Genomic DNA, 26685 nt, shown 5'->3' with positions numbered 1-26685 from the left:
ATGATCTCCATAGCTGCATCGACAGAATTCGAGCAAAAATTGAGATTCAGATTCAGAAATGGGAGGGTCAAGGGGGGGTTAAAGCATCGGTGAATCGAAAAGTTCATTTACAAAAGGGAACATCTGGGGATATTTTTTATTTTCATTTTTCAACTGGCAACCAGACTTTTTCCAAATTCCCAATTCCAAATTTCCAAAATTCCCTGCTACAAGTTGATAAAGTGTCTTTGGACTGTGAAACAAGACTGGTTGAGGTATCAGACCCATCAAGGCCAAATATAGTCAAGGAACACAAACTAGTTGCGTCTTCCTACGCACACGCCCGTCGCGATTCCAACAATAAAATGCAGCTGGAAGAGTTTTTTTGGCTATGGATGAGGAGGGCAGCATGGAAAAGTTATTGGTATCTTTAATAAAAACAGCAAATCTTGCAATTTCACGATTACGTCACACCAACTACCCAATGACATTGTCAGGTAAAGAGCAGCAGGCGCTAGAAAAGAGGACGATTTGCTCGGTTTGTAGGGATGCTCTTGCCCCAAAAGCTGCGATGCAGGATCACGACCACATTATTGATCCCACTTCAATAAAGCAAATTAGCTTTCGGGGTTGGGCTGACAATTCATGTAATTTAAAAACTAAACAGCAACTTTTCTTCCGGTTTTTACGCATAACTCTAACTACGATCTGAAGTATGTGCTTCCAGCATTCGCACCTCTTCAAAGAAATGGAATAGTGGATGATGAAGCATGGCTGATAGACAGCTTTTGCTACAAAATCATACCTAAATCATCGGAAAAGTTGCTTGTTTTGGAATTTATGTGGAAATTTGTTGAAGCCGACGTTGAGTACACGAATAAAATTCGCTTTTTAGATTCGTACAGTTTTTTCCCAAATCATTGAGCGAATTAATTCAGGTGCAGAAAAACGATGACGGTTGCAATGCTTTCCCCCTTCTCAAGCAACAATTTCCAAATGATTTATATGATTTGTTGACGGTCAAGGGCATATATCCTTAGGATTATTATTGTTCCATGTTGAGATTCACCCAGGAAACTATTCCTTCGATTGAATTGTGTTACGACAGTCTGTACGACCGTAGGTGCACCCCCCATAAATACAGTTTTGCTAAAAAAAAAGTTTGGGCAAAGGGAGGGTGTAAAAATAGGTTTGACTACTGCAAGCTGCATTTGTCGAGTGACGTCTTAACTTTGTTAGACATTATGTGTAAAATATAGGACAAAACATATGGGGAATTTAATATCGATTTGTGCTATTATTTTTCATTTCCTCATCTAGTGATGGACCTCATCCTAAAAATTAATGGTAAAAGCATTGGGCTTATCACAGACATTGATCAGCATCTTTTCTCTGGGAGTTCAACGAATGGGAAATATGCTTCTCACGGGGATTGTATTTTGGAAAATGATCCAACAGGAGAGAGCACTGGGATAAAATCAGACGCAGTTTTCCTTGATATGAATTCTCTCTACCCCTCGGCCATGTCCCATTATGCGCTACCTTGCGGTGACTATAAATGGCTATATGACCCTCAAGCTCCCCATTTCCCCAACATTGACAGTGTTGAGGAGAATGGACCGGTTGGATGGTTTTTGAAATTGATGGAGAGATACCAGTTGAGCTTCACGATTCAGTAAAGGATTTTGTTTTCCCGTGCATCAATAGACCTGTGACTAAGAACTCTTTGAGTCCTCGCAATAGGCGTTTAGTCGAGGCGGACGGATTGCATTGGTCACCTTCAAAACAAAAACTTATTGCTGATCTTCTCCCGAAAAAAAATATAGTTGTACATCATGTAGCTTTAAAATGGATGTGCAAAAACGGTTTCAACGTCACAAAGGCTCACAGAGAACTTCAGTTAAGTCAAAAAACCTACCTGAATTTGTGTGTTGACACTTTTGTCAAAAAACTTTCTGAAGCGTAGATGAAAGCCGAACAAGAAATTTATAAGCTCATTTTGAATTCAGCTTTCGGTAAAATGTGTGAGAGTGTTCGCAATAGGAATCATTCTGAAGTCGTGACTGATCCCGGACAATGTGCTCGAATTATGGCCGATCCAAATAACACTTCCTTCACAATCATTGGCCCGGACATGGTACTATTGAATAGGAAAAAAAGCCGGATTATCCTGAATAAAAACATTGCTGCAGGTAGTGCTATCTTGGAGATCTCTAAGAAGCTCGTTTTGGAATTCTACTACAATTTGGCTAGGGTACAATGGCCGGAAAAGGGGCAAGTAGAGGTCTGCTACGGGGACACGGATTCTCCACTGTTAAAAGTAAAAACCCCAAATCTAATGGATGATTTGGCACACGGTGAAATTATCAGCTCACCGATGGACTTAACCGATTCGAGTGGTATTTACTCAGAGCTAGTGAAAGTTTGGACACCAAATCGGATTTTATTCTTTTAATAAGAAACAGTAAGCAAAAAGATTTCCTGTGCTGAGTTTGCAAATCTGAAGGTATACTTTATGTAGACAGATGGAGATAAAATCAAGAAGCATTGCAAAGGAGTTCCCAAGTACTATGTGGATAAAAATTTTAACATAGACCTTTGTTGGAATTTTATTGTTCAAAATACAATTCCACGGGCAAAATTTCTTGCAATTAGTTCTCTCAACTAGAGAAACTTTACTGTAAATGTAGAGAAAATTGCCATTAGTACTATCTCCGACAAGGTCTATTTTTGTCAAGACGGTGTGACCACCTTCCCCCTTGGTCACTATTTAACTTCAGACCGGGCCGAATGTGTTATCCATAGGGAAAGTCTCGGTTTGAAAAAAGTCCTGTAAATTATTTCCTAAAACCTTGGGGGGGGCCTCGTTGCCTTTTGGGGGGGGGGGGGCCTCGCGGCCCGGGGGGGGGGGGTGCCAGCCGCCAGCGGGGGGCGCACCTCCCCTATCAAATTTATCTTCTTTTTTTTTACTTAGAGCAGATTTTTTTTGTAAAGTTTCATTAAAAAAAGTGATATTTTTTTCAAGTGCTTTAATCTAATGTTGTATTTTTTCTCTATAAATAAACAAAAAAAAGTGAATTTATTTAAGTGTTTTTTCTCTGTGTGCCTATGTAAATGTTGTATTTTTTTATAAGATAAATTTAAAAAAAAGTGTATTTTTTCATGTTTAATGTGCTTTTTTTTCAATGTATTGTTACTTTTTTTATGCATATAATAAAGGAAAATATGATTCTTTATTCGTCTTCTTCTTCTTGAACAGAGTAGTAGTAGGGAAATTATTTAGTCATTAGACAATTATGGTCTACAGTTAGTTGTCCAGGTGAACTGTTGAAGGGAACAAGTATTAATTTAAAAAACCATTCAGATCGTTTCTGTGTGGACCGTCAATGTCGGGCAAAACAACACTCTTAACTAAAATAATTAAAAATTGCGATAAAATGTTTGCGGAAAAGCCGAAAAAAATCTACTATTGTTACAGTATTTGGCAGGAGTCATACGATAAAATAAAAGCAATTGCTGCCACCACCATGGGATTGGTGCAGAAACAGTTCATAAAGGGACTTGATGTTTTCAACATTATTGAACCAAACTCTTGGCTGATCATTGACGATCTGGCTGAATCTATTGAACAATGGTCCCAGCAAATGCTGCGATTGTTCACTGTTCCCTCTCATCATGAACAGATTTCCTTTACTCTGGTTCAACACAATCTCTTTCATCAGAGCAAATGTATACGAATTCTTGCTTTGAACTGCACCTACTACATCATCTACAGATTTGTTCGTGATTCTAGTTTGGTAATAACCCTCAATAAACAAATCTATCAAGGTGCTCCTAAATTTCTGCTCTCAGCATACAATCAGGCAACTAATAAACCCTACGGTTATATCCTATTGGATCTTAATCAAAATACACCAGAGGATCTGCGTGTAGTCACAGATATTTTTGACAATGAAATTACAGTATATCTCCCTTTGAACACTAAAAAGACCTATTAGTCACTATCATGACACTGAAGAAACTACATGAAAATAGACATTTGTTTTCAGTTCTAAGCACTTCAAAACCTCCGCTTAGGAAAACAATACTCAAACATGGTATTGACAATGATTTCATTAATCTAATATCTGAACTTTGTTTAAATTTGACCAAGGGTAATGTTCAACTGCCAGAATTAGTTAAGCAACAGGCAAAGCAACATCGTTCCATTGTACGTACATTGGCCTCTAAAAGGAAAGGAAAGAATTTTAAAAAGAAAAGACTTCTTCAGGCGGGCAGTAACTTTTTCACAGTTTTACTGCCAATGATTGCAGGACTTGTGAATAGCTTTCTCTAGAGAATGGTAAAACCCTATAAACTAACTTTAATAGAACTCGCCCTCTCACCCGTCGAACACTTTGAGAACAATCTGAGTAAAATCTTTGACAATGAAACTATTGATGATGATAAAAAACTGCTTTTACTTCAAGATTCACTTCACCGAGTGGACAAACACAAGTCCTATCGATCGAAACCAACTGCTGCGGGTACTGTTCGCAAAAAATAATCATCTCCTCAAGAGTTTGCTGCTGGTGCTGTAACAAAATTAAATACGGAGTATTTGTTTTAATTTTTTTTTAAAATTGTAATTATAATGCCCAACTCATTTCGTGAAAAATTTAAACGACTCCTAGCCTATCTCTTGGAAAGTGGTCAAGATCATATTCAAGTTGAGAGCAATGGGGAAGGGATTATAATTCAGGGCAAGAGCTTTAATCTACTTGATTTAATCTATGACATGGTTAAAAAATCGTAAAGGACTATTATCATTTGACGCTCATCTATACAACTTTCTAAATACATTAAACTTCCCCAAAAGTCTTATTGGCAATAGACAAATTCTAAAAAAATTAAATGAACATGCATCATTATCATCAACAACATTGACACCATTAAAATATGAAGAAGAAGAAGAAGATTTTAAATCAATTTTGGAAAATACTAGCACACCACTGATAGTTAGACAAAAGCGAAGACGTATCAAGTCAACGTCACCTTTACCACCACCACCACCATCAACAGCCAGTATACAAAAGGGTAGCGGACGTTACACAACGTGTTTACGTTCAAAATGGTTGAAGTTCTGAAAGGTGTTTATGAAAATATTGGTGAGGCAGGGAGATTAAGTTCCCCCACCACTCTTTCCAAAGTCACTGGTGTTCGCACTAAAAGTGTACAAGACTATCTACAAAATGAATCAAGTTACACTTTGCACATAAATCATAGACTTCGTGCTTATCAGTCTCAAATAACTAAAGCCATCGAAACAGCACAGGTTATACGATCACATAACATAACTCAATATGATCTTAAACGATGTCAAAGTGCACCAAAAAAAGAATTTCCTCATGAACTCAGTGTTTTTAGTCGCTGTGCGCAAATCTTTCTTTTACGCTCGATTAAATGCGTTAAAATTGCTCAGGTAATTGAAAGAATTCTCGAACAGGATTCATATAAAAAAATTCAAACAGATCGCGGTAGTGAATTTGTTAATCCCCATGTTGCAAAAGTACTAGAGAAATATAGTACACTGCTCCATCATAGTCACAGTCCTATAAAGGCTGCATTAGCCGAACGATTGATAAGAACTATTCGACTTTTAATTTCAAGATATTGTACATTGAAAAATACATCGTCTTTTATTCATGATCTAGATAAAATATTGCTGATTTATAATCAACGACCTCATCGATCATTGTCCAACTCTACACCAACGGAAGTTCATCATTCTGATCATGATACAATTGACACTTTTCTTAAACAATTTTCTAATGAAACGATTGTCCAGAAGTAAAATAAATTCAATGTTGGTGAGAATTTCTGAATTAATAGAACAACTAATGTTTTTGAAACGGGGTATTACTTGTGGTCCACCGAACTGTTTGAAGGGGTAAAAATTCTAGACACTAAATCCATAGCTTATCGCCTGCGTGATACCAAAGATGAAGAGATTCTCGGCGGCTTTTATGACTATGAACTGCAAAAAGCTCAAAATGCTAGTGAAATCTATCAAATTGAAAAGATATTAAAGACACGTACTCGCAGGGGTAAGAAACAGTTACTTGTTCGGTGGCTAGGATACAACTCTGATTTTGATTCTTGGATCGGTGTTGAAGATATTGACAATGCCCAATGATTTCTATGTAACATTCATGTCCAACGTTTCCGATCCTCTCTAAATCGACTTAAATACGACAAGTGATTTTTGGACAAAACTCTCCCCCGCCATCAAATTCGACGGTGCATATGAAGTGGCTCTTGTCGAATGTATTCTCAAAAATACCTATGACATCCTGAGAAAGGATCGTTTGTATGATATAAAAGATATACCACTCGATTGGACTATGAAGGGGTTGAACTACGTCGACTATGAATGGGTTGAAGCACTTTAATCTAGCGAATATTCACATGCCAAATTGAAATATATTGAATACGATAATATGACAGATTTGTGTTGTACAATCAATAGAAAAATCTCATATCGTAGGAATGGTAAATTCCATTTTAATTATTAATTGGAACATGATAAGATTTACATTACTTCACCTCTTGACACTGAAATAATTATTCTCAATGATAATCTGAGAGATGTTCTTGGCTTTAAACAGAATATGATCAATGGGGAAAATGCTGGCACTGTTTACGGGATGAATCAAGTTATTTTTTATGATTATCCACCTGGTTTTGCCTCAGACTATGGCATATTTCTCTATGCATCCTTTGTGGAAACATCGAGAGTCGGTAATTCAAATGTCCCCCTCCTACGTGTTCTTGAACGAAAAAAAACTCATGAAGTTGTTCATAACTATAATATAAAACATCTTCAGGATGTTCCTGTAAACACTTCGTATTTGGAACTCTTTCAGTTAACACTAAGAAGTGAATTGGGCGATCCTCTAGCAATAACAAAAGGCTTAGCAGTGATTACATGTCATTTTCTACCCATTGTCAACGACAGCACAATCAGCTAAAATGAACAATAGGACAATTCCATTTGTCTGTCCCGATATCGATTGCTATGTTCGTGCTTTGAGTCCACGTCAAATAGGCAATGGATTGGACTACTACAAGGGGCGTACTACAATGTCTGGGTATGGTCTTGGTAGCTGGTTTGCTAGGATATTTCGTTCTGCACTACCCCTTGCCAGAAAATATCTTGTACCTGCTGCATCAAATTTTCCTGCCTCCACACTACAGGACTGGGGGTCAGGCAAGAATTTCAAGGAGAGTGTTAATGAAAATATTAGATCTTCAGCAAGAGCCGTTGGTGAGCAACTAAAATATCGACAAAATGATGAGGGATTGAAAAGGATGCGTTCGCGTCATTCACTCATCAGTCTCCACCCAGGCGGGAAGCGAAGAACATCAACAAGGACTTTGAGGAATAAAACAAGGAAGACCAATAAGCAGAAGAAGAAGAAAAAGAAAGAGATTGTTAGATCAAAGAAGGATTTCTTCTCTTAAGATGACTTATCTCCCCCACAAGGAAGCATATTTATCAATCAATTCATCATTGAATCTGTTCAATGCTGAAAATACTGGTGTCAGTGTCAAGTGCGGCTACTATAAACAGTTTCACCCCCAACAGCCCCTCTCGGAAATATACACGTTCAAATATTTTCCAATGAAGACTATTTCATTGATTTGTAGTCAACATTTATTGATTTAAAAATACAAGTCAGATAATACAACTCCAAATGTCGGCGATGGTCTCTCCTACGAGAACTGTATTCTACACAACCTATTCAAACAAATTAATGTATTTATTAATGGAATATTGATGAGCACTAGTAATAATTTATCAAACTATGCAAGTTATACATAATGTACGATGATGACATCAAAGACATACAAAGAGATTAGAGGACAATCATTGGGCTATGAAAATCTATCAGGTGTTGATACTAACGGTGAATTTACTACCGTAGTGACCCAGGATTATCATCTAGTGGGAAAATTAAATCATGAGATATTCGATATATCCCAATGGCTACCCCCCAATGTCAAGATTGACATAAAGTTACAGATGGCCCCATCAAATTTCATTTTTAGAAAAACACTTCCTGCAGCACCTGATGCAAATGTCATTATCACATCGGCAATTCTCCACGTCCGAAAACAACAGGTTATGAGCTCTGTTGCATTGGCAGTGGAAAAGCTAAGAGCCAATGGTAACAACATTAAACTTCTTGTCCCCCATACACCAATCAACGTCACATTGCCACCGGCTCTCGTAGCTATAGCGATTCATCATTTGTAAATGGAGAAATTCCATCAAAATTGGCTTTGGCCTTTGTGAAGAGTGGTAGTGCTGTTGGATCCTGGGCTGAATCCCCCCATGATTTTAATTTTTTCGGTCTATCTAGCCTCGTGTGCAAAGTGAATGGTATTCCAGTGTACACTCTATCATTTGACAAAAAATCCTATTGAACTCTGTACGAGTTGACCATGCAATCCCTAGATCATGACTCTTAACTATTTGAAAATGGAATAACCGATTCAATGTTTTCAAAAAATCATGGGGTTATTGTTTTGGATATGTCTGGCACACAGGATATGAGTATAGTACGAACAGGGAATTTACGTTTAGAGTGTACATTTGCCTATGCTCTGACTGAGAGTATCACGCTAATATCACTGAGTCAATTTGAAACCTATTGGGAAATCACACCCGACGGCAGTGTTCTCCTAGACCTTGCACCATGAACACAAACCAAATAATTTACGTATTTAGTATGGATCCATACATGTCACAGTACAAGTCCTTTTGCATACCTTCGGACTTAATAAATTAAATTCCAAGTCCTAACAATACCCTAATCATCGTTAATAGCAGTCCGTCGACTTTGCAGACCGGTCATTGGCTATGCATCTTTCAGACAGCGAAGAATATTGAATTTTTTTATCCTCTTGGCCTATCTTATAAATTCTACGCTCCATACATCAGCAATTGTATTGAAAGCAGTGGGAAAACCGTTATTCAAAATCAACGAAGAGTACAGGATTTAATGACAAAGACATGTGGCTTTCATGCACTACTCTTTTTCATGTTCAGATGTCGTGGCTACACCTACAAGCAGTTTCTCGACATCTACATTGACTTATCTCGATTGAACGATTTGCTTGTGGAGAATATATTTACAAGGGTATTTAATATTGATTTTAGTGCCCTGAAATGAAAATGTTCTAAAGATGTATGTGAAATTGTTTATTAATAAAAAAAAAATATATACATGATAAAACGACTTTTCTACTCTTTAGATTTTATCCACTACTAGGTATTTGTCGACGACAAATAGTGCAGGTAGATTATCTGAATTCACAGTGTACTGATCCTGATGTATTGCACTGTCAGGGTCACATTTTCTACAGTAGAGCGTGACTTCACTCTTGTCATATCTCTTTGTATAGTCAATGATACTATTCTCATTCATTCTATAGAATTCACATGTTTCAATTTGCTTATTTGAAGCAATTTCATAAAAAGTGTCCTCGAGTGTCGAATCACATTCCGTCACAGCCAAATAAAAATCAGTGGGCTTATAATCAAAACACCCATTGTCTTCACAACAATGACTTAGAAACCATATTCTCTTGTTGTTCCAACATTTGAATCGTTGACCCGGTTCCTCCTCCCAGAACAAACTAAAACCGCGACAATACCAATCTCGTAGCAATAAACTTAAATCACGTTTAGGGTTCTTTCCAAACATGCCGGGATTTGTATTCTCCCACTGATTACATTTATCATAATGACAATTGGAGCATAGGTGTCCTCTAGGGTGAGAGTCACACATCTCTTCAAGACAGGAATTATAACCTTTAATTTGTACAGCATATCCTCTATGCAATTTACACGGGTTGCATAATCTACACTTTTCATCATACTCATTAATCAGTGTGCAACTCTCACATGATGACCAGCTACCCAGTGTGTACATACATAACGTAAATGTATGGAAAATTTTGTCGTTTGTTTACACTCTCACTGCCACAGTGAAACTGAGCTAGCAACATCAAACATTTTCTGAGATAGAGAGAGAGAGAGAGAGGAGTAATTCGTTCTTGAGCATCATCTTTCTCATGAAAAAAAGTCCTAAATTTCAAAACTAATGTTTAAAAGCATATCCACAATATAATGTTTTAAAAGCCGTGTTGTGATCAATATATCAATAAATTGTGTAAATGCATTTGGACCGTGACGCAGAAGCTTCACACAGTTGTCTAAGGATGGAGAATGACTTTTCATTATATCGACAAGCTTTCCCCTAGAAAATATCTTCCTTTGAATAGACAGCTCTAGAAAATTGTCATCCAGAATCAAAAGTTTGTCCATAATAACTAGATTCCCCCTGAATCACTCTTTCTCAAATCTATCCATTTTTTAGAGTCCTAACTCTCTCACAACCAACTTCAGACGAACTATAATTTTTTCTACTTTAAAAAATATACCCTATTCTACTATAGGAAGAAAAAAATTACCATTGATTCATAAACAATTTTATTGAACATAATTACAATAATAATATTCACTAATGCATTTTGTTCTCATCAATATATTTCGATAGGACATCTAATGCTGACCGAAGTTTATTTATATGGAGAATATTCACTTTTCCAGCAAAACATAGCTGCTCCTCCTGCTTCAATTTGCTTAATGATATCACGTATCTGGTATGCATAGTGTCCCATTCAAGACATAGTCTACAACCAGTGGTTATTTCCACAGCCACATTGGGTACTCGTATATCGTTGCTGCTGTTGTCAGCTCCATCATTAATCTCCAATAATATAAATGCACCACTCATTTTTTCTCCACTAATATCGTCTCAAATAAACTATTCTCTCTGAATTCAATTCTCTTACTAATATGAATTGTAATGAAAACTATTCCTTTTATTCAAATCTCAATCATCAATCAAGTTATCGTATATGGAGTAACCTCCGCTCTCTGATTAACTCATAAAAAACGGATGTTACCTTGAAAAACCAGTTCGGTTGAGTTATATAATTTCGTGCGTGCCCCCAAAACATGTTTGACTACTATATATCATACCAGTTTTTTTGTTTTAAGAATGTACACGTGATCTCATGACGTACATTCATTGTGCAATTGACAAAAACAGAAAAAAAACTGTTTGAGGACATTATATTATTACGACCAAACTCTCAAAACATGTTTGACCACATTATACACTGCCAAATAATCAATCTGGTAATCTGCCATGGAACGTAAAGTGGGACAAATAACACAGGATGGAACATAGAGTAAGCAAAATGGAACCTCTTACTCTACTGACTTAGCCTTATTGTTCTAATCTATATTGGTTCCAAGCTTGGCATCGTTGATCAACATAAATTCTTCTCGTTAAAGGTTGTTTTATTCAATGTAATTTCTGCTCGTATTAAAATTTGGTATCTTAACAAACTAATATCTGCTCGTTTTAAGTTCTAGACGTACTATTTACTTTTCATGGAGATCCTTTGTTTTGTTGAAATTAACTGATGACTTTCCAGTATTTTTTATTCTCGGGGGCTCCCGAGATCTTTTCTAAGGAGCATAACATAACGACAGGAAGATCTCCCCCTAAAAAGAAAGGCAAGAGAAGAAATAAAAGAAAGCAACGAAGAAGCAGGAAGCTAGAATTAAATTATAAATATGAAGTAAAATAGTTTCGATTCGTCGAAAACGTGTAAGTGTAAAATAACTTAGAATAAATTATGCATTGTAAAACCAAATAGATTGCTTCGAATGTATAATTACCTGTACGTGATTTTTAATCGATTTAATTAAATAGATTATTATAATTATCAAACCCAAAATAAAAATAGATTCTTAATTTTTAAAACTAGCGAGAAGCTGCCCATTTCCAAAAAATCTTGCACATCAGGTCGAACATACAGCGCGTGGTGGATGTGTGCCGTACGTGGTGCGAAGTATTCTATGTTCGTACGAAGGGATGTGGCGTGGTGAAAGTCTGAAACACATCTTGGGCAGATGTTGCTCCCAAATGCACACCTGGCAGTGGAGTGAGGGCACCTCCCTCTGAAACGTGATTTTTTTTTTTTTTTTTGCTTGACGTCTGAAAGGCTTGGATGTCAGACTAGAACATTTCTTTCATGAGTTTCTCTTGTCTGAAGCAAACATTTGTATTTCTTGAGGCAGCTCTTTTTTTGGCAAAACTTAGCGTATCTCCTTTCATCGGGTTGATTAGCGACAATTGCGTCCCTAGCGGAAAACAGTCTGATATGCAATGATGGATGACATCCGCCATATTACCACGCACATGGAAAGATTGCTTATGCGGGAAGTCCTTTTCAGGAAAAGAATGAGGAAAGGCTATAGAACACCATTGGCTAATTACACTTGAAAGCACGCTAGAAAAATTGTTAAAAGAGGCATGAGAATGACATTGATAAAGTAATAAAGTCTAGGATGTATAGAAGAATAAAACAACGGATCAGTTTAGGCCAAAATTGAAAATTTAGACAAACATTTTTTCGTTTTTGAACGCGTATTTTCGCCCAGAACCCCAAAAATTAATCAAAGAATCCAAAAAAACTGAAAAACTATGGGTATTAGAAAATATTTAAAATGCTCATATGTTATAGCGCCTATGTGAAGTTCTTCATCTAAGTAAAACCTGTTTCTCTGACTAATCCTAATGAAATGTCATAAAATATGATGAAAATATAATACTCTAGAAACAAATTTGGGCTTTAGATTTGCACATTAGATGGGGGAAGGGGTACAGGTATGATGGGGGAAGGAACAAAATTGAAACTGTTAGGCTCTAAAATATGTTGTTTGTTCAAAAAATATATTAACAATTCTGTTTTTTCGCTAGTTTTTTCGGTGATAATGGTCAATTTAAATTTTTTTCCACGGCGATATTAAACAACGAAAAATACAAATATTTATTAGGCAAAAACGCTATTTGTTGAACAAACCTTTTTACATTTTAAAATATAGCATACAAAATTGCACTAGAAAACTTTTCTAATCAATTTAAATCTATTTTCTTCATAGACCCGAAACTAAACAGAAATATTTTGAAATTTTTTTAACTTGATAAAATAAAATCAGATCTCGGGAAAAATGATTTTTTTAGATATAAAAATAAATAAAGTGAATGGTCGAAAAGAACTAAGATATAGTGGATATTAAAATTTTTTTTTGCCCTTAATCAGAGAAAATCAGCCATACAAAGAGTAAAGTCATACGAAGAAACTTCTCTGACCGGGAAATGTGTTTCAAGCTTCAGTCAATGGTGACAATTGGCGGAAATACAGGGAGGGGGATACAAGAATGTCATCTTCAATATCCAGGGTGGGTTAACTTTGTTCTTTTTTATATATTTTTTTTCTGAAAATACTACAGAAAATTTTTTTTCAATAAAAATACCAAAAACGTATTTTTTCAATAAAAATACCAAAATCGTTTTTTTTTCAATAAAAAATGCCAAAAATGTATTTTTCAAAAACGAGGGGGGATCTAGAAGAGACAAATGCCAATTCCCCCAATTGACGCCACTGGTTTCAGTTGACTACAATCATCTACAATCCAAGTTCACGGGTCATATTTAGCATGATTGTTGCAACAACAGCAGCAATCCTTCGTCCTAAATTATGCAACTCCCATTAATTTTCGCAACATAAACGTTTTTATAATAACCCTAAGAGAAAGAATAAACAAAACCGCGATGTTAAAGTTCGATTCCTGGTAGAGGACGCATATGTTGTCTTTTACAGGCCTTGGAGCCTTTTTGGAGGTCAGTCCCTTGTATTTTTTCTATGGTTTCATTTTTCGTTTTAGAATATATCTAGTCTTATTTATGAGCCCTACAGATCTAACGGTAAAGAAACTAATCGATGAGAACTAGATATAAATCAGGCATAAACTTAAGTTACGTCTCGTCTTGTTAGAAAATAAAATTGATTTTTTTTTTTTTCAAATTGTCCAGTTTGAAAAAAAAAACCTTCACTAACTTTTATTTTTTGTTGCTTTTTAATTCTTAGAGGTTTTAATATCAGTATCAAATTATATTCATATTTAACATAAGTATGTTAATATGTTTATGCCGTTACTTTTATTATTTTTTTATTTCAAAATTATTAGATATTTCGCAAGCTGGGTGAGCGTGATGATTCTTCTTTTCATTATTAGAACTGACGTATGGTTTAGAAGGATCTTTTTTGGAAATAATCAAATTTACAAAATTAGCAAAATTACCAAATTTTTCGTAATTAGAAATATTATCGTCATTTTGGTAATTACCAGAATCTATATGTAGTTACCAATAGGTAAATAAACAAAAATAAGCATGCCAATTCTTCAATTTGAACTGATTTTGGCCTCCATAGAGGTTACCTATTTTTACCTTTGATTCACCTAATTTGCCTAATTTCACCTAATATGCCTAATTTGAAAATTACTAAATCTGCCACTGATTATCTGTAAATAAATACACAGAATTCACTAGAAAATCCTAATAAGAATATTTCCTTGGCTGCCCCCCCCCCCACCTAGATGAGATGGATCTTCTTTGTATTTGAGGCTTGACACTAGCTGTCCTAACAGTTGACATAGTTGTTCTTACCTGGTCCGAAGGTTCTGCTACGGAGAGCATAGCTATTCTTGCATCTCTATGGCCACGTAAGTAGACTGTCCTATTCGTTTCTGAGTAAGTATTCCTTGTAGAACTTTGATTGAATTTTGGAAGAAATGCCAGAATGGGATGGTAGTCTGCACTTGTTATTTTCTGAATGTTACATCCTGTAATAGAGTATTGTTGGGAATAAATATTCTCTCTAAGTAGCCAAAGATGTGTTTTGAACACATGAGTGTTCGTGCAAAGAGGCGTAGCAAGACCGTGGTAATAGAATATCGGGAGAGTGCTTATTCGAACAAAACATGAATCGCTTTTTAAGCAATAAAAGAGATCGTATAGCAGGCAGGTTTGCCACCTGTAGCACAAAAGTGCTATTTCAGTATGGTTTCATCATGTGTAGCACTGCTGCACATGATATATTGAATGCAGCACTTTCTTCTTATATGACCAAAAATGTGTCAACTTTAGCACCAAAAATCGCTGTGTAGCACGCAAATTTGAGCAATTGTAGCACTTTAGGAACTGACCGTTGTGGCAACCCTGACAAGAGGGGAGTGCCAATATATAACAATTAGGGCTCCAAAACAACAATTTTGGCTCAATCGGGATCAAAATGCTAGAGGTCAGATCTAGTGGGTGCTGACTTTCAAAAATCACGTAAACAAGTGGCCCTTGCAAGGCTTGGCGACATTATGTCAAGTGTGGCGGGGCTCCACCTTTTATTTTGGACCTCTGTGGCACATGTTTCGCTCTGAGATGTTCACAAGGAAGTAGAAAGTGGGTGACCCATCGGATCAAATTTCTGATATAGACAATTGCTCTAGAACTGTGAAATGATATTCAAAGCACCTCCAGGTTTTAGAGACCCTACCTCCGGGAGGTGACACATTAGTTAAGACGAATAAAATGAAACAGTTTACGACAGTGACACAGTTTTACATAAACACCCATCAATGGTTAGGCAGTAATCTTTTTTATGGAAGGCAGTAATATAAATGTTTTTACTTTTACAACTTTAATAAATCAAATAATATTAACATTTTGATCACTAATTATCAGTCTATGTATATTAAACTGACAATGCACATTCATTTGTATTTTTTTAGTAAAGTGCAAATTTTGTTCTGGCCTTGGGAAGGCATAGGGGTTTTGCACCCAACTTATGTTAATTTCTGCTCGTTTTGAGTTTGACTCGATTAATTATTGTAATTTCTGTTCGTTTTGGGTTCCATTTATTTATCAATCCTGATTTGTGGTAGTTTACACGCTTGGTGGATTATTTGATTTTAGTTTTGCTCATTTTTTGTTTAATGGTGTTCTTCACTTTTCTTTGAAAAACTTATTTTGTGGGAAAAGTTTTTTTAATTAATTTCTGTTCGTTTTATATTGACATAGTCTTTTCGGGGAAAAAGAAAATAAGACTTTAAATCTTTTCGTTTATTAAGACTTTGTAGTTTGGCCTGCTATTTGTATGCCGGAGAAAAATTTTCAGCAATTTCTAATAGCATACACCCTTTTAAAAATCTGGACACACATTGTACTGTTAGTTTCATACCTCATCTACTTGACCTGAAATGGAAAACTTGATACCATTCGCAAAAAAAATCTGTTTACTTTCTTTGATAGCTTGGATACACTTACGCTATTTTGATTTGGTTAAATTTCAAGAGCAGAAGTAGCCCCGAAAGTTTGAACATAATACCCTCAGTCGGTATTGGGATACTGGTGAGATGACTTATTGGGAACTATCATTATCATAGTGAATTTTAATTTAATATTAAGTAAACATTTAGTTTTTAAACATATAAAAATTGGATTTGAGGAAGACTAAAATCTATTCTATAAATCATATACAACAACTTTCTATATAAACTGTATATGCCCCCAGGGCATAACTTACAACCCTTGCACTGAGGGCTCTGAGGGGCTTATTATCCTAAAAGACCTAATTTTCGGAACTTTCAACTACGTTGAACAAAATGGATATCTCAAAATTTTGATTGGATGTGTTTGGGAAAATAGTGGGCAAGAGAGGGGCGTTAGTCGCTATCCAATAACTTTCAACTATTAAAAAAGGCAACAGCCCTTTCAATTTCCAATTGTATGAGCCTTTTTGAAGTTTCTACGACACCGCTTTCAATAAAAACTTTATATGCCCCCAAGGCATACCTTACAACCCTTGCCCTGAGGGCTATGGGGGGAGGGGTTGTCATCCTTAAAGACATAATTTACAACACTTTTAACTACGTTGAATAAAATGACTACCAAAAAATTTTGATTGTATGTGTTTGGGGAAAAGGTGAGCGAGAGAGGGGGGTTAGTTGCCCTCAAATCACTTTTGACTATTAAAAAGGGTACTAGTCCTTTGAATTTCAAATCGAATGAGCCCTTTTTCAAGTTTCTACGACAAAAATGTCAATAAAAACCTTATATGCCCCCAGGGCATAACTTATTTTCCTTGCCCTGAGGGTTGTGGTTGAGTGTCCTCCTTAAAAATATGTTTTCTATCTGGAAATCAACTACCTTGAGTGTCCTTGTGTGTGTTAATAAATTACTATTACTATTACTATTACTATTAAAAAAAATCAACTACCTTGAACAAAATGGTCATCTCAAAATTTTTATTGGATGTGTTTGGGGGAATGATGGGTGTGGGGGAGGTAGTTGCCCTCCAATCACTTAAGACTATTAAATATGGCAGTAGCCCTTTGAATTTCCAGTCGAATGAGCTTTTATTGAAGTTTCTACGACAACGCCTTCTTTAAAAACCTTATATACCCCCAGGGCATAACTTAAAACCCCTGCCCTGAGGGATATGGAGGAGTGTCCTCCTCAAAAACATATTTTCTATCTGGAAATCAACTACGCTGAACAAAATGGCTATCTCAAAATTTTGATTGGATGTGTTTGGGGGAATGATGGGCCTGGGGGGGAGGGGGTAGTTGCACTCAAATCACTTTCGACTATTAAAAACGGTACTAGCCCTTTGAATTTCCAATCGAATGAGCCTGTTTTGAAGTTTCTACGACAACGCCTTCTATAAAAACCTTATATGCCCCCAGGGCATAACTCAAAACCCCTGCCCTGAGGGATATGGGGGAGTGTCCTGCTCAAAAACATATTTTCTATCTGGAAATCAACTACGCTGAAGGAAATGGCTATCTAAATATTTTGATTGGATGTGTTTGGGGGAATGATGGGCGTAGGGGGGCTAGTTGCCCTCCAATCATTTTCGACTCTAAAAAAGGGTACTAGCCCTTTGAATTTCAAATCGAAAGAGCCTGTTTTGAAGTTTCTACGACAACGCCTTCTATAAAAACCTTATATGGCCCCAGGGTATAACTTGAAACCCTTGCCCTGAGGGTTGTGGGGGAGTGTCCTCGTCGAAAACATATTTTCTATCAGGAAATTAAGTACGCTGAACAAAATGGCTATCTAAAAATTTTGATTCGATATGTTTGGGTGAATGATGGGCGTGGGGGGGGCTAATTGCCCTCCAATCACTTTCGACTATTAGAAAAGGGTACTATCCCTTTGAATTTTAAATCGAATGAACCTTTCTTGAAGTTTCTACAACAGCGCCTTCTATAAAAACCTTATATATCCCCAGGGCATAACTTAAAACCCTTGCCCCGAGGGTTGTAGGGAAGTGTCCTCCTCAAAAACATATTTTCTATCTGAAAATCCACTATGCTGGATAAAATGACTATCTTAAAATTTTGATTGGATGTGATTGGGGGAATGATCGGTGCGGGGAGGGGGGGTTAGTTACCCTCCAATCACTTTCGACTATTAAAACGGGCACTAGCCCTTTGAATTTCCAATCCAATGAGTCTTTTTTGAAGTTTTTACGAAAACGCTTTCTATATAAACCTTATATGCCCCCCAAGCATAACTTAAAACCCTTGCCCCGAGGGTTGTAGGGGAGTGTCCTCCTCAAAAAGATATTTTCTATCTGGAAATCAACTACGCTGAACAAAATGGCTATATCAAAATTTTGATTGGATGTGTTTGGGGGAATGATGGGCGTAGGTGGGGGGCTAGTGGCCCTCCAATCACTTTTGACTATTAAAAAGTGCACTACCCCTTTGAATTTCCAATCCAATGAGCCTTTTTTGAAGCTTCTACGACAACGCCTTCTATAAAAACCTTATATGCCCCCAGGGCATAACTTAAAACCCTTGCCCCGAGGGTTGTGGGGGAGTTTCCTCCACAAAAAGATATTTTCTATGTGGAAATCAACTACGCTGAACAAAAGGGCTATCTCGAAATTTTTATTGGATGTATTTGGGGGAATGATGGGCGTGGGGGGGGGTAGTTGCCCTCGAATCACTTTCGACTATGAAAAAGGGCACTAGCCCTTTGAATTTCGAATCGAATGAGCCTTTTTTGAAGTTTCTACGACAACGAATTCTATAAAAACCTTATATGTCCTCAGGGCATAACTTAAAACCCTTGCCTCGTGGGTTGTGGGGGAGTGTCCTCCTCAAAAAGATAGTTTCTATCTGGAAATCAACTACGCTAAACAAACTGGCTATCTCAAAATTTTGATTGGATTTATTGGGGGTAATGATATGTATGGGGGGCTAGTTACCCGCTAATCACTTTGGACTATTTAAAAGGGCAATAGCCATTCCAATTTCCAGTGAAATTAGCACTTTTCAAACTTTCTTTGACAATCCCTTCGATACGAAGTGCCCGGGTATGGAGAAAAAAACAAAAAAAAAACAAGACATTGTGCCCACATCGTTCTTTACTTAGGCAGCGCTAGCGCGCTGCCTATGATTACTTAATTTTGGGAGAGGCCTATGCTAACCACTGTGAAGAAATATGACTCTTCAAATACTATGGGCCTGCCAATTTAGGGGGCACACAGATGTTGCTTAGCATCTCCTTAGCTCAGAATGAAATGATGCCGCTGAATTTAAGCAAATAGTAACTTCCTCCAAGGACAAGCTTTGATAATTCCGGATAGATTTGGATAAATGAGATATAATAAAGCAGTCCGTGGTAACGAACTGTAAGTATGGAGCGACCCGGCTCAATAGTAAACGAAACTCTAAAAAACGGAATTTTGATACCAATAGACACATCGAAAGAATTGGATTTTTATGCTGATTTCAAATATATAGATTTAATCAAGTTTAGTATTACCCATCAAAAATTACGAGCCAAAACATATCTGCCTTATTTTTGAAAAAAGAAGGAAACACCCCCTAAAAGTAATAGAATTTTAATCAAAATAAAACCATCAGATTCGGCGTATCATTAAACCCTGCATTAGAGGTTTCAAACTCATATCCAAAAAAAATGTGGAATTTTGTATTTTTGCCAGAAGAAAGATCAAAGATGTATGTTTATCTGGGTTTTTTTTTCTGTTTCCCAGGGGTGATCGTATTGATCCAGTTGTTCTAGAATATTGCGAGAGGGGTCATTCTAACGGAAATTGAAAGCTCTAGTGCACTTTTTGAGTGACCAAAAAAAATGAAGGGCAGCTAGACCCCTCCCACACTCATTTTTCCCCAAAGTCACCCGATCAAAATGTTGAGATAGCCATTTTATTCAGCATATTCGAAAATGTAATACAGTAGTTATCTTTTTGAGGATGACTTAATCTCCTACAGTCCCTGGGGGAAAGGCTGCAAGTTATGAACTCTGACCATTATTTATAATAGTATTGGTTATTGAGAAGTATAGCCTACAGACGTTTTCAGGAGGGATTTTTTCTGGTGGGGGTGGGGAGGGGACTATGTGTGAGGATATTTAGATGGAGGATGTTTTCAGGGGGAAGGGATATTTCTATGAAGGGGGTGTCGCGATTTCCCGGCATTATTTAAAAAACAATCAGAAATCAAATAAAAAAAAGTTTTTTTCAACTGAAAGTAAGGAGCAACATTAAAACTGAAAAAGAACAGAAATTATTACGTATATGCTCATTCAAACGGAAATTAAAAGTTCTAGTGCCCTTTTTTAGTGATCAGAAAATTTGAGTGCAACTAGGCCCCCTCCCACACTCATTTGTTCCCCAAAGTCACCCGATAAAAATTTGGAGATATGCAATTTGTTCAGCAGATTCGAAAATCTAATAATTTTGTTTTTGAGGATGATTTAATCCCCCACAGTCCCTGGGGAAACGGCTGCAAGTTATGAACTCTGTCCTTTATATAGTACAGACGTTTTCAGGGGGATTTTTTTGGGGAGGAGGGTTGGGGAGGGGGTTATGTGTAAGTATCTTTACATGGGGGATGTTTTCAGGGGGAAGGGATATTTTTATGAAGGGGGTGTTGGATTTCCCACCATTATTTAAAAAACGATCAGAAATTAAATGAAAAAAAAAAGTTTTCAACTGAAAGTAAGGAGCAACATTAAAACTTAAAACAAACAAAAATTGTCACGTATATGAGGGGGTTCACCCCCTAGTCAATACCTCGCTCTTTACGGTAAAGTTTTTTTTAGTACTCTCAAAAAAGCTATTTATTCTAATTAAACGGCCTTTGTAATTCAGGTGTCATTCTTAAAGAATTGGAAAACAAATTCGAACTTCAGTGTAAAGAGAGAGGTATTGACTAGGGGGCAAACCTCCTCATATACGTAATAAGTTCTGTTTGTTTTAAGTTTTAATGTTGCTCCTTGCTTTAAGCTGAAAAAACTTGTTTTTTTATTTAATTCCTTAATAAAACCACTAAAGTTTAAAAAAAGCAGTGCACGAAAGATAGATTAAAGTACTTGAAATGATTCCCAGAAAAAACTGGCCCCTAAACCGATTCTTCTTGACAGTTTTACAGCCCAAGAGAGCCGCTTTACAAGGGTCTCCAAAATTAGTATTAACAATCAAGTTTAGGGAAAGTACTCACCTTCATTACTATTTACAAGTGTGTAAGCCTGGTGCAAATTTGCTACAAATATCATTCTAAAAACTGTGAGCATGCCCATTTTTAGCACAAATCATCGATTCTACCTGAAATCAGAAATAATGTCAATGAGAAATAACTTAAAGCGTTGGAATTCAAAAACAACTTTGCATAAGATAAAAAAAATATGGGAAATTACTTCCGATTGAAGGCGCAGTCTGACTTAAGGCGATTTTGTGGTCATCATTATTTTAACATGGGATCTCTCAAACCATTAAGTTGAGATGCGAAATAGGTGTCAGTATTACTCTAACAAATAATTAAATTGTTGGAGCGATGAACAAGCTCTATAAGTTTTAACGGGAGCAGGGATCTGAGAATTCCCTCCGACGGGTAGTTCGTTTCGACAGAGAGAACGGGAGACCTCCAATAGGAGGCTTGACTAAACTTTACAACAGGAAAATAAAAATCGGTATGATTACAACGCTTTGATAACTTCATTATTACGTGGGTGCCGACAAACAACAGTTTGGGGGATGCAGAAGATTCCCCAGGAGGAAGCAAGTTATCAAAGTTGTATTGACAGGGGCGCAAACGGTATAATTTCTGGAAAGTACATTCATCGAATATTGCAAACTGCTATACTTTTATATATTATTAGTATTCTAGGGGCAGGGGGGTGACAAAACGATTCTTGCCCATTGAAGTATTCGGAAATTGTTAAAATTGACGACATGCCACCAGAGGCATCCTTAGCTATTTTCTAGGGGGGGGGGCTAATGAAGTCTACTGACTGGGTGGTCATTTTTATCGCCTGAATTGGGTATTGTTATTAAGATTACTTCTTCTTTTTGTACCGACTGAGACTGGTCTTTTATTGATTTTCTGCCAATTATTTCCATCAGCCCATTTATATATTATTGGTATTCTAGGGGCAGGGGGGTGACAAAACGATTCTTGCCCATTGAAGTATTCGGAAATTGTTAAAATTGACGACATGCCACCAGAGGCATCCTTAGCTATTTTCTAGGGGGGGGGGCTAATGAATTCTACTGACTGGGTGGTCATTTTTATCGCCTGAATTGGGTATTGTGTAAACCTCTTTTTAAGTTCTTTCTATATGCCCTTTTATAATTGGCATATGGAATGGTTTACGTAAATTCCAAAGATAGACGATAAACGTTGGTACATGGTCTTTATTAAATAACGTGAGAATACACATAGAGAAAATAAGGTAGCACAAGAACAACTAGCTAAGACGAAGGCGAGAGATGGACTCCCTTTAGAAATGAGCCAAGAATTTAACTTTCCTGGAACGGAAGTTCCAGCTATTGGTTGTTCAACCATGCCTGGGAACGGACCCCTTTCCCACGACTAGCTTTAGTCCCAAAAGCCCCCCTGGACTGTTCTCGTTGACATATACATGGCCAAATCTCTAAGAAACGAGACGCCGGAAAAGCCTTCTCGAATTTACGTTCCAAATACTTTACAGATTCTCCCCCCTGTTTTAAGTTAAATTTCCCAAATTTGGCTTATCCCCTTCTCATTAAACCCTCAAACTTTAATTGAATTCAAAACATTCCCTTCCCAAATTACTCACTTCTCGCCTACTAACATTCTACAGCATGAACTAGTAAACAATTACATAATACAAACACTACACAATACTTGCATAAGTAAAAACTTACATAGTATAAGCGAACCACACTAACAACCGTATTCGGAAACTGGATATTTTAACACTTCATTTTTCTTTGTATACTTTAAAATAGACTTGTTCCCCATACCCCTGAATTTGATGAGGACAAGAAAAGTTGGGATTATGCATAAACTTTGAATTAGGGCAAAAGGAATGACCGGGAAAGGCTAATTAATCCTGAAAATACCAGCGACAAATAAATGAAATTGCAAACTCTAAAAATCATACCATGCAGCAATGACGTTAAGATATTATTCCCAATAAAATCCTCGGGGTTTTATTGCTATGGAACGCCTCGGTTTTGACCTATTTGGTTTTGCTCTACTAACTTGTGGTTCGACAAATGGCAGTACTACTGTTGATATCTCTACATATCTATTAGCGCTACGCATTAAAACCATCCCGTGAGGCATCAACCTCATCTCGCGAGATATTACAACCAGCTCCCTCTCCCTGGGTAGCCAAACCGCCCTGCAAGGCATCAGTAACATCTCGCAGTGCAACAAAAAAAACCATCCCGTGAGGCATCAGTACCATCCCACGGGACCTTAAAACCAGCTCCCTTTTCCTGGGTAGCCAAACCGCCCTGAGAGGAATCAGTACCATCTCGCAGTGCAACAAAAAAAAACAACCCGTGAGGCATCAGTACCAACCCACGGGACCTTAAAACTAGCTCCCTTTTCCTGGGTAGCCAAACCGCCCTGCGAGGAATCAGTACCATCTCGCAGTGCAACAAAAAACCATCCCGTGAGGCATCAGTACCATCCCACGGGACCTTAAAACCAGCTCCCTTTTCCTGGGTAGCCAAACCACCCTGCGAGGAATCAGTACCATCTCGCAGTGCAAAAAAAAAAAACATCCCGTGAGGCATCAGTACCATCCCACGGGACATAAAAACCAGCTCCCTTTTCCTGGGTAGCCAAACCCCCCTGCGAGGAATCAGTGCCATCTCGCAGTGCCTTCTCATTATCATTGAGTCCAAATTTCACCCACGTCAGCGCATAAATAAATTCATCGGAAAAATAATACGTGTCTCCTTTCCCCACTATCTGTTCTATTTGTTCATATTGTATTGCAACCTTATACGCAACACCTAAAAAAAAAAAAAAAAAATTCTGCCAAAGTCAATAAAAAAAAACGTTTGTAGGACGGTATTATCCACTCCTTGAAAAAATTTATAGCAAATATTCCAAGAACTACACCATCATCCCTGGCTTCTAAGGACACCCTAAATAACCTTCCTAATTTTTGCATCCTTCTATAGAATAGATATACCCTTTTCCTTAAATTGAGCCACGCCTACAAACTCTGCAACCATGTTGCCTATTATTTTGCCTGGGGTATATACTACAAGTAATCCACCTTTTAAACTTGAAAAATTTATAATCGTGGGATCCAGATTCCCAAAAAAGGAGCGAAACAAACCATGGGCCAAAAATGACGCAAAGCTTTTGAATCAGGCCAATTTAACAACAACTGAAATTTTTGTAACTTTGCAACAAACTCAATTTTTGTAACTTTGTAACAAATTTTGTAACAAACTTAATTATTTTTCCACTTTCTGACTTTGTGAGTGGCGTTATTACTAAAAAAAAGGGGTCAATTAGCGATCCTATTACTTGGGACTGTTGAGGCTGTTCTATTGGAGGATTAATTGGGGTGGTGCTCAGGGGAGTTGGAGGGTTTGTTGGGACCCATGTCTTGATCTTTTGAAGGTAATTATAAAGTTCATCTTGATCGAAATCAGGATCATTTGAATCAAATAAAAGAGGTGGAAATCTGCCATCTCCCCTCCACTGTTTTACAAAATCAAAAGCAACCTTTTTGTTATATCCAGTTTCCGCCGGATCGAGAATAGGAATAAAAACTGACATATTGAGATTAAAATTTGAAAAGCAGTTATTCTAAAAATTTAAATATTTGTTTTAAACGCAGCTCTTTAATTACGGACGCCAGATTTTGGGCAATAAACTTCACCTTTAACAAGAAGGGTCTAATAAAATTTACTGGGTTGTTTAGTCGTGCTAAATCACTTACGAAAGGTCGTCTGTCTTACATCCAATTGCAGTTGGTCTCAATTAAATCACTAGCGTCAAATGGAGTCACAATTGAGAATTAATTTTCGATTATCGAATTCAAAATGTTAAATTTTGTTTGGAAACTGTCAAATGTAGATCACACTTCGACTGTATAAAATCAGGTAAAAAAAAAAACCAAACGTAGAATGGCTAAGTGAAGGTAGAAATCAACCGGAGACTCTCAGTTGTAGAAATTTGAATTAGTATGTAGAAGCTATCGCGAGGAAATCCATATTAGGCATTGTGTAACAGCCTATTTCAAAATGTTCATTTAAAAGAAAGTGTTTCTCAAGAAGGCGCTTTGAATAGAAAAAAGTTCAATACCTCGTAACATTTCGATGTCTTTTTATCAGTCTTTTGTAGTATTTGCGACTCAATATCACAAGCAATTTTGGTAGTGGGCGAAATAGCTCTTCAATATGTTGCCAGTATTTAGCGTAAGATGTCCTAAATACTTATAACGGTCACTCAAATGTCACTTGGAGGTTTTCCACTAGTGATATATGCTCCACTAGTCTTAACCGCTTGCCACCACTCTGTAAACCTCTTTTTAAGTTCTTTCTATATGCCCTTTTATAATTGGCATATGGAATGGTTTACGTAAATTCCAAAGATAGACGATAAACGTTGGTACATGGTCTTTATTAAATAACGTGAGAATACACATAGAGAAAATAAGGTAGCACAAGAACAACTAGCTAAGACGAAGGCGAGAGATGGACTCCCTTTAGAACTGAGCCAAGAATGTAACTTTCCTGGAACGGAAGTTCCAGCTATTGGTTGTTCAACCATGCCTGGGAACGGACCCCTTTCTCACGACTAGCTTTAGTCCCAAAAGCCCCCCTGGACTGTTCTCGTTGACATATACATGGCCAAATCTGTAAGAAACGAGACACCGGAAAAGCCTTCTCGAATTTACGTTCCAAATACTTTACAATTGTTATTAAGATTACTTCTTCTTTTTGTACCGACTGAGACTGGCCTTTTATTGATTTTCTGCCAATTATTTCCATCAGCCCATTTATATATTATTGGTATTCTAGGGGCAGGGGGGTGACAAAACGATTCTTGCCCATTGAAGTATTCGGAAATTGTTAAAATTGACGTCATGCCACCAGAGGCATCCTTAGCTATTTTCTAGGGGGGGCTAATGAATTCTAATGACTGGGTGGTCATTTTTATCGCCTGAATTGAGTATTGTTATTAAGATTACTTCTTCTTTTTGTACCGACTGTGACTGGCCTTTTATTGATTTTCTGCCAATGATTTCCATCAGCCCATTTATCGAATAACAAATGACCAAGTGAAATAGTGGCACAAAGCACTTCGTTGGGCGCATGTCCACAATCTTTTGAAAATAAGGATGGATTTTTCTCAAATCATGTCTTCCACTTTTTCTTCTTTTTTTCAAATTATTGGCTTCCACT

The 26685-nt window shown here is 37.0% G+C and overlaps 1 protein-coding gene across 1 annotated transcript in view; it reads right to left on the bottom strand.

The window, feature by feature from the left end:
- LOC148947572 (uncharacterized) overlaps nt 1-26685 on the bottom strand; it is a 248227-nt gene that overhangs the window by 187777 nt on the left and 33765 nt on the right. Inside the window, exons 2-3 of the mRNA XM_089096156.1 lie at nt 21485-21588; nt 14619-14794 (exon numbers count right to left, since the gene is read on the bottom strand). Coding sequence (XP_088952282.1) covers nt 14619-14794; nt 21485-21563 — 255 coding nt within the window. The 5' untranslated portion in view covers nt 21564-21588. The remainder of the gene's footprint in view (nt 1-14618; nt 14795-21484; nt 21589-26685) is intronic.

Source organism: Artemia sp. Qi Xiang Cuo, chromosome 10 (assembly GCF_049724085.1).
Source record: "Artemia sp. Qi Xiang Cuo chromosome 10, ASM4972408v1, whole genome shotgun sequence".
Lineage (NCBI taxonomy): Eukaryota > Metazoa > Arthropoda > Branchiopoda > Anostraca > Artemiidae > Artemia > Artemia sp. Qi Xiang Cuo.
This window is presented reverse-complemented; position numbering and strand designations above follow the sequence as displayed.